The sequence below is a fragment of the Sciurus carolinensis genome, chromosome 6, assembly GCF_902686445.1.
Source record: "Sciurus carolinensis chromosome 6, mSciCar1.2, whole genome shotgun sequence".
NCBI classification, from domain to species: Eukaryota; Metazoa; Chordata; class Mammalia; order Rodentia; family Sciuridae; genus Sciurus; species Sciurus carolinensis.
This window is the reverse complement of record NC_062218.1, coordinates 124,354,109-124,364,009: the sequence shown is the minus strand read 5'-3', so window position 1 is coordinate 124,364,009 and position 9,901 is coordinate 124,354,109. Positions and strand designations below refer to the sequence as shown.

The window sequence follows — 9,901 nt, the reverse complement described above, 5'->3', positions numbered from 1 at the left end:
AGAACTAATGATTCAACTTTTATCATTACCAAGACTAATTTAAGCCCAGCTCCTTTAGTGAGCTTTCCTTCTATATCAGTATTAGCCTAATATCAGTATTAGGCTCATATCTCTGAATGTGACTAAGTGATAGATGTGATTTATTGACAAGTTGACTATTGAAAAGTCTTTACACCATCAACTTTGCAATTAGCTAGTTCACTGCATTAATACAAAATAATGACTAAAAGGACAACCCTAATTCTTACCTCTAAGTGGTTACATTTCCCTCCCATTTACCTGAAAATATAAAACTGTAAAGTACCATGACTATGTATGGAGCTGCACCATTGAAATTACTTGACTGGTTCTGTTTTTGCATTTAAATTTTAACTTAATTTTAAAAGCTACAAAATTATTTCAGGTTGAATATTCCTTATCCATGAGTTTAGAACCAGAAGTATTTCAGATTTTCAATGTTTTCCCCCGAGATTTTAGAATATGTGTGTGTGTGTGTGTTTATACATATGTAATATCTTGTGGATGAGACCTAAGTCTGAACACAATGAATTTGTTTCGTATATACTTTACATAAAAAAGCTGAAGCTAATTTATATATTTTTAGTGTGCTTATTACATTTTCATCATGATCTGTCACAAGAGGTCAGATAATTTTCCACTTGAGTGTTATGTTGGCACTCAAAAAGTTTGGATTTTGGAGCATTCTAGATTTCAGACTTTTGGATTAGGGATGTTCAACCTAATAGTTTGAAGAGCTAATAATAACACATTGGTGTCAACAAACAAAAATTTCAAATGGCTAAAAGTAACTGTTAGAAAAGTATAATTTTCAGTATCATGAATCTCAGAAATATAAACAAAAACACTAAATGCTTTTCGTTCTAGATAAGAATGTTTTCTCCCCCACCCCTAGAAAAGACAACTTACGATATGAGATTAAAATAAAACATAACTAGTCACTCCAACAATGTCTACATAAAGATCCACATAGCACAAAACTTTCTCATTCATAATCATAGTTAAATTACTCTTTCCTTATTCAGTTACATAATAGTCTTCTTAAAACAATCTCCCTTTAGAAAACTATACTAGTTAAAGCCTATTTACTCTTTTATGAAGTTATTCATTTCATTTAATGAAATTAAATATTGGCCATATAAGTTTAATTGGCACACTTCAGAATAAGACAAAATAAGCCATTCTTTAAAAAAAATTATAAGATCATCTGTTTTCAAAGACTAATCCCAGATACTTAATTCATTAAAGCAGTATTTTTTTTTAACATCAGTAGTCAAGATTTTGAAATGATCACTAAGTCCTCAGCTGAAGATTATCATTGCTATATGAAGTGTAAACTTGTTTTGAAGATTCGTGTTCACTTTATGATACAATTTGTACTAAGAGTTTTTAAAAAGATAACCTACATACGTACAGTTAATTTACCCCAAAGAACTTCTTAGAAATATTGTATAAACATTTAAGAACCATAACAGAATCCACTGTGGTTCAAACTTCAACAAAGGTTTTCTTGAAACCTAGTACAAAGGTTACTGGCTCAAGACCATTTCTAAAGTGATATCAGTATGAGCTTTGATTGCAAGACTCTACCCTTTAAAAAAAAGAGCACACTTGGTTATACATGGCTTTTAACCTTGAGCTACAGTTATGCTACAAATCCCCCCCACCCAATCTAAAGTCAGTCATGTGGAGATATGTACATTCTCTGAGCACTGTTTAGAGTCCTTGGTTTTCCAGCTTTGATGAAGATCTCTAAGGCGTTCAGAAGTCCGTGTGCTTACATTCAGAGCAGGATGAACTTTACAAATTCCACTTTCCTCCATTAGTGACAGGCCACAGATCCCAAAGTATGCATGCAAAGCATCTGAAAAGAAGGTATTTTTAAAATTCTAATAGGCATTCTGTACCTGCTACAAAATATTTTAGCTACATGTCTATGATACTACATTAAAAATAAATTTTAACAAAGGCAAAAATAGTTTTTGAAATACTTTGTTTCAAAAACCAATTTAAAAATCAGATGATTAAAATATTTTATTAATGAAATTAAAAACAGTTACCAACTGAGATGAAACTGCCAATATTCTCTAAGGACAAAGAAAGAATAGCAGTAATATAAAAGGATCTCTCATATTACTGAGTTTTTCCTTTTGCTTACTATAGAATATGGAAACAAGTGCCTTTCACTCTATATTAGAAAAGAAAACAAACCTACTTCTGAATCTAAGTAGCAATATAGCTTTCCCTCCTACCTCTAAGTTTTACTTCTAGCAGTTCTTAAACCATATACTAATATTGTGTTAAGTGAAAAAATAATCAGTTCTGAAATGTTGCCCCATATTTAGTTCTTCTATTTAGTATAATGTCAACCATTCTAAAAATATCTGACTTTACCAAAAATAAACAAACAAATTCACATTCTATCTCCCTCTATTTGGTTACAATAACAATTCTTCTGTAGTGGCCTTACTACAGTTTCCCATCTTCCAGGGGACAGCAACCTTCTAAAAAGTGTATGGACTGAAATCATGTATGTGTCTACTGCCTGCCTGAGAGCCTTATTTTTAAAAATTCTGAAAAGCTCAGAACTGTGCTGTTGTGGGAACATTACAAAAGAACAGTTTTGAGCAGTCAAGGTTTTTTCTTATTTTTGAACTGGCCAGCACATATGACCTCAAGATCTATAAAAGTACAAAACATCTCACAAAGTTAAACATCATTAAGAGTTACTGCTTAGGTTTCTTCTGGCATTCTTTCCTCCAATTTTCAGACTAGAAAAATTAAACTTGATTTCCTTTGTACTGTTACATTATTTCATAGTTATTTTAAAATTACAAAGAGCAAAAAGCAACATTAAGGTTCAGTTTTATAAATGAGGAAATTTTTTCCAGGAAAAAAATGAAAAAAAAAAGTATAAAAGTGCCAGGCACAGCTTCACATGCTTTTAATTATAGCTACACTGCAAGCTGAGGCAGGAGAATTTCGACTTTGAGACCAGCGTGGGGAACTTAGGGAGGCCCTGTCTCAAAATAAAAATAGCTAGGGGGTATAGCTCAGTGGTAGAGGTAGAGGCCTCTGAAGTACCATAGAAAGGGGGGGGGAGGAGGGAGAAGGGGTCATAATATATACACACAGAATAATGAAAAATAGGATCTTACATAAAATTAAAATTTTTACAGATGTAGTAAAGCTTGTATTTTCCTCAAAAGGAATTTTCTAAGTCAAAAAGACCAGAATTTGTTTCAAATCTGGAATAATTTCTTTAAAAAAATCTTATCTGTAGGTGGTAACATATAAAAGCACTTTATATGGTGAAAGATCTATTTATTTCATAATTAAAGTCACTTTTTCAAAAAATTCCTTCCATAAATGTATATAAAAATCTCATGTCAAATCTACTACTAGACTTACTAGAACTCCCCAGTGTATAGGCTCTGGAGACACTTTAATCTATCTGTAAAAAAGTCCGTATCATATTCAAATATTTACACAAATGTCCAAGTTAACAACTGATCTTTCTAGAAAAAGGTTCATATTTATTTTAGTTACGTTTATAAAAGAAATGCTTTCCAAGAGGCTATAATCTCCATCTTCTCATTTTTCATTAAAATAGTATATTATTTTTAGGAATAGTACCACACAGATTAAAAAAATGGCATCTCAAAAAAATGGCATCTCATATTTCTTGAGGTACTTTTTAAACATTTATAACTATATGTTTTATGTATCAAAAAATTAAAAATAATTTGCTTTAGAAATTAATTTATGAGGGCTGAGGAGATAGCTCAGCTGGTAGAGTGCTTGCCTCATAAGCACAAGGCCCTGAGTTCGATCCCCAAAACCACAAAAAAAAAAAAAATTAATTAATTTATGAAAACATACTTTATGTCTGAAAGCACTGTACAATTTTTCTAAGGAAGTATGCTTTATAATAAAAATATAGGTTAAGTATGGGAGTGAGGAAATATTCCTGCCCATTTCAAGAACAAAAATATGACTTCATGAGCACCTTATATATCGATTCAAGTATATGTTCTAACCATACCAGTTCTATGATAAGAGATGAGCTGAAGAGTTACTTTCTAGACTGATGATAATAAAAATCATGATTCTACTGCAATGCTATAAAAACAATCATTTCTTATATCTGACTTCATGTATTTACAGTAATTCTTTATAGAACAAGCGTATGAGCAGTGAGAGAAACTGTATTTTTTTTTTTTTTTTAATGACTTCTCAAAGAATAAAAACTGGTTCCCTTCAGGACTGAGAGTAATTTAGTCTAATTAGAGCAAGTCATAGTTAATAATCTTAATGATTTTGGATGGCCAAATAATCCTATTTTGGAAAAAGACCCATTCAGACCATCTGTTAAAGTCACACATTAAATAAGACGTTGCTAAGTATTTGGGAAAAAATGCATACTATGCTGATGCATCTTGATAATCATCCCCTTCCTTTATACATTCCAATACCCTACATCTATCTCAAACTTAAATGATTTATCTTTTGAAAAATATTATTTATTGTAACTTTAGAGCTGTGGCAACATTTTCTATCGCACACCTTTCTGATAAAGATGTTAAAGATCTACTCAAGAGATAAATACTATTCTGTATTCATACAGAAAATAATTACCTGGATGACTGTCTGGCCATTTGGCAAATCCTCCTACAAGGCGATCTTGAGTTGATAAGATGTAATTTCTATTTTTCTCAAAGTTAGTGTATTGAAAAATTTTCAGAAGCTGAAATGACAAAATTAATTGATGTAAAACTTTGATATTGGCCTTTGGCTCACATTTCAGGTATACATCATTTCGATATGCTTTTTTCTAGCTAACACTTACAGAGGAAATCTTTGGGGACTTTTCAGCACTTAAAATCAGTCAAGCTACATGATTTTTTATCTTCTTTCCAAAATCTACTCTCCTTTTATTGATCTACTGTTTCCTTCTTCCAAACCAGGTTCAACTTGGCTCTTTGTACCACATTTGAGTTACATTTAAAACACAACTTCTTCAACCTACTAAACATAATCAGTCATTTAAAAAAGAAGAAAATTTTATCTAGTCATATTTTAACTTATTATTATAGACTTTTGATTCATTTATTGCAAACTGTTAGTAACTGGAACTCAAAGTATTACAAATAAGAACAAAATTAACTACATGCTAGAGATAATTTTCTATGAGAAAAGTAAAAAATTATAGCTCTTTAGTTAGGAAAGATAAAAGTGAGACAAATATGATTGCGACATAAAAAACTTTGTTGCTTAATGATTTAGGACATCTTCTCTCAAGAGGCATTAAGAAGAAAAAAAAAACTATGACAGGAATAAGGATGGGACAGATGGTAGATAAGAGGGTTCAAGAAATTTCTGAAGACACAAAGTAGTTTCAAGTGTAAAGTGTATTCAGGAATCAGAGAATCAGGAAAGATATTAGTGACTGATAAACAAGCACTATTTCTCAAAAATTACTTTAAGAAAATTGACATAAATAAGAAACAAACTTATTTTCTTTGATTCAGTTAATTGAATATAAGGAAAGAGAGTGACACATTTCCTAGCAAGTGGCACATGAATCATTGCCTAAAAGAAGAAATTATCTTTTGTTTCTTTACTACTGGTGTTTGAATACTTGGCCTGGGCATGTTAGGCAAGTGTTCTGTCATTGAGCTACATCTCCAGTTCAAGAAATTATAATCTAATACTGACTTGGTCCAACAATAAACAATATTTACATTGTCACAAAAGTGTTTATTACTGGTTTCCAAAGTGAAGAATTTACTTATAGGGAAAATACAAAAGATCAGATAGCAATCAAACAATATTAACAATATAGATAGTTACCTAATGTGACACAATAAAGGAAAAGCAAACTTACAGTTTTGGAAGGTAGGAGAAAAGTTTCAGAAGTAAATATAATGTAGTCAGCAACAATATGCTGAAAAAAAAGGAAGGCTAAATCCTAAATATTTCTTAGTTAGGAATCAAAGAAAATGTTTAATTTAAAGCTGTTAAGTCAAGAAATCAGCATAGGCTGGGGCGCGGCTGCATACGCCTGTAATCCCAGTGGTTCAGGAAGCTGAGGCAGGAGGATCACAAGTTCAAAGCCAGACTCAGAAACTTAGTTTAGGCCCTAAGCAACTTATTAAGACCTGTCTCTAAATAAAATGTTTGAAAGAAAAAGAGTGCTGGGGATGTGGCTCAGTGGTTAAGAGCCCCTGGGTTCAAATCCCTGATACCTAAATAAATAAACAAAATCAGCTTATAAAGTTATGGCAATGTCCACAAAAACTAAAAAAAGAAATGTTTAAAAGTAGTTGCTGAGATCATAAAAAAAACTTCAAGAGTCAACTTTAAAAGGCTCCTACTGGCCACAGATGGGACAATCAGAAGCACTGAAAAAAATAAAGAATGAAATATTGAAATATATGAGTTCACAAAGGTAGTATCAAAAAAAACCCATTTCACTGGAAAATTTGAAGGGATATTAGAGAACCAACTTACTGTGGCAAATATATTGAAATTGTAAAGAAATAATCTGCCTTTCTATGGATAAACTATACCTCAGGTTAAGGTAAAATTCTTTATAAGGAATGTTAGTTAATAATTTCAGAAGAAATGATAATACTATTGCTGTTTTACAATCCCTTACTGACACAAATGATGTGATGTATTCAATGGTTACTAAAACCATTACGTGAAAAGTTGATGGGTTTCTAAACATTAGCAATACATAATCCAAATGCAAATTTAAAGTGATTCTATTTATAAGCATTTAGAATAATTAAATACTTAGAAACAAATCTAGTCAAGGAGGTGAAAGACCTGTACACTAAAAACATTTCTGATGGGAAGATCGCCCATGATTATTAATATTGTCAAGATATTAATACAACCCAAAGATATCTACATATACAACACAATCCCTATCAAAATTCCAAAAGCTTTTTCTATTTTTTTTTAGAAATGGAACTCAATCACCAAATTTGTATGAAACTGCAAGAGGCCTCAACAGCCAAAATAATCTTAAAAACCATGGAAGTTAGAAGATGTACACTTCTTCATTTCAAAACTTACTATGAAGTTTTAATAATCCTCACCTATATGGTTAACTGATTTGACAAGGGTGCCAAGAATATCAAAGAGGTGCTGGGAAAACTGACATGTGGATCTTACTTTGTGTCATGTATAAAAATTAACACAAGATTGATGAAAGACAAACTTTTAAGTCCTGCAACTATAAAACTATTAGAAAAAAAAAATGGGAAAAATCTTTATGATTCTAATTGGACAACAATCTCATGAATGTCAAAAACAATTGGAAAAATCTTTATGATTCTGATTGGACAACAATCTCATGAATGTCAAAGAAAAAATAGGGCTGGGGATATAGCTCAGCTGGTAGAGTGCTTGCCTCACATGCATAAGATCCTAGGTTCAATCCCCAGCACCACAAAAAAAAAAAAAAAAAAAAAAAAAAAAAAAAAAAAGATTAAATTGGACCACATCAAAATTAAAAATTTTTGTTCACTGAAGGATACTATCAACATAGTAAAGAGGCAAGCCGAGGAATGGAAGAAAAAAAAATTTCAAATCATTTATCTGCTAAGGGATTAATATGTAGAATAAACAACTCCTACAACTCAGTAACAATAGTGTTCAGTATCACTCATTATTCAGGAAAAGTAAATCAAAACCACAATGAGATAACTGCTTCACAGACCCACTAAGATGGTGATTACTTAAAAAACAAAACAAAAAAAAAAACAACTGAATGATGACAACCACTACAAAACAGAAAAAAATGTTGGTGAGGATGTAGAGAAACTGGAATCCTCATAATTGCTAGTGGGAATATAAAATAGGGCAGTTGTTGTGGAAAACTGTTTAGTGGTTCCTCAAAGAGTTCAACACAGAACCACTATATGACCCAGCAATTCCACTCCCGGGCACATATAGCCCAAATATGAAAACAAGAACTTGAACATGGATTGTACAACATGTTCATAGCAACATTATTTACACAGCCAGTAAGTGGAAACAACCCAAGTAACCATGAAAGATGAATAAGCAAAATGTGGCAAACACATACAATGGAATATTATCTAGCCATACAAGGAACAACAATTTGACGCATACTACAAAACACAGACCCTGAAAACATTATGCTAAGTGAAATAAGGCAGATAACAGGACAAAAAGTATGATTCCACTTCTATGAAGTAACTAGAATAGACAAATTAACAGAGAAAGAGAGTAGAACAGAGTTTAGGAGCTGGGAGAACAAAATAGGAGGTTACTGTTTAATGATTTAATGAATACAGAATTTATGTTATGAATGATGAAAAAGTGAATACCAATGGTGGTGATGGTTTTACAACATTGTGAATATAAATACCACTGAATTACATACTTACAAATGGTTAAACTGATATGTATGTATATTTACAATAAAACATAATGTAGAAAAACAAAAATTAATAGGAACTTAATAGAAGAAATCAGGCTGGCAATTCTGGAGCCTTCTGATAAAAGGAGAAACCAATCAGATATGTGCCTCTTGATGTGATGCAATGGGAAATACATACCCATCATGGATTGGATATTTACTGATAACAAGAAATTATGGCTAATTTTTTAGATGTGATGGTAGTAAGGTTCTGTTTATTAAGAAGTTAATTTGATTTAGAGATAATACTGAAGGATTTCCAGATAATATATATCAGATTTGCCTTTAAATAACATGGTGAGGGGCTGGGGAAATAGCTCAGTCGGTAGAATGCTTGCCTTGTAAGCACAAGGCCCTGGGTTCGATCCCCAGCACCCCACCCCACCCCCCAAAAAAAAAAAAACATGGTGAATGGGAGAGAAACAGGACAAGTATGGGTAAAAGAAGATTGGTTTAGGGATAAATTTTTTTTTTTTTTGTGGTGCTGGGGATTGAACCCAGGGCTTTGTGCTTGCAAGGCAAGCACTCTACCAACTGAGCTATCTCCCAAGCCCAGGGATAAATATTGATGATGGTTGATGAATAAATGGGGATTCACTACACCATTCTCCCTACTTTTTAGTATGTTTGAAATTTCCCATGATTAAAAAATGAAAATAAAACCAGGACATCTGAGAAACAGCACTAGAAGTAAGGAGAGACAGAGATGTTATTCCTGTCATTTTAAATCATTTTCCATTCTGAATTTGTTTTAACCATACACATAAATTTTGTTTAAGAGAAAAAAATTAAGATATTACAAAGAAGATGAACACAGACTATTTGGATTCTAGACTAGCTAAAGATACTTCTTAATAAATTTCAAGTAGCACAGAGAAAAAAAATAAAACAGTAGCCTAAACTTAGCAGTACTTAATGCACATGACCAAGATCTAACATTTTCGCATTGTTTATAATAACATGAAGTTTAGGTTTCTCATTTTTATTATTTTTCTTACCTTTAGAGTTGCTCCTACCCAAAAAGAATAACAGGTGTCCACAGGTTTATTAGGTCTTCCATGATAACCATTTTGTTGTCTCATTATGCACCATCTCTTTATTCTGTTCAATTCTTTCTCTGAAAAAACTTCTTCTAGTTTTCCCATTAGACATAGTGATGCAATGCCACAAAAAGTAGATCCTCCTGTTAATCAAAATCACACAATGTTAAAAACTTCAAATTAGAAGCCTATAAAAACAGTACAAAATGCCTGGGGGAAAAAGGGGTTAAATAATCCTAGAAAGCAGTGAAATAAAATTTAAGTGCCAACTGATTTCAAAAGAACCACTGAAGTCTTTAGTGTTGATTTGATGAAACAAGACTTTAAAATAATTTAAAGTTACAAGAATCATTTTGATTATGAGAAAAAGACTCAGAACAAGATT

The 9,901-nt window shown here is 31.8% G+C and overlaps 1 protein-coding gene across 1 annotated transcript in view; it reads right to left on the bottom strand.

Moving 5' to 3' along the window:
• Positions 1-485: 485 nt before the first annotated feature.
• Positions 486-9,901, bottom strand: part of Pggt1b (protein geranylgeranyltransferase type I subunit beta) — a 67,872-nt gene continuing 58,456 nt past the window's right edge. Inside the window, exons 7-9 of the mRNA XM_047556194.1 lie at positions 9,475-9,659; positions 4,657-4,765; positions 486-1,882 (exon numbers count right to left, since the gene is read on the bottom strand). Coding sequence (XP_047412150.1) covers positions 1,701-1,882; positions 4,657-4,765; positions 9,475-9,659 — 476 coding nt within the window. The 3' untranslated portion in view covers positions 486-1,700. The remainder of the gene's footprint in view (positions 1,883-4,656; positions 4,766-9,474; positions 9,660-9,901) is intronic.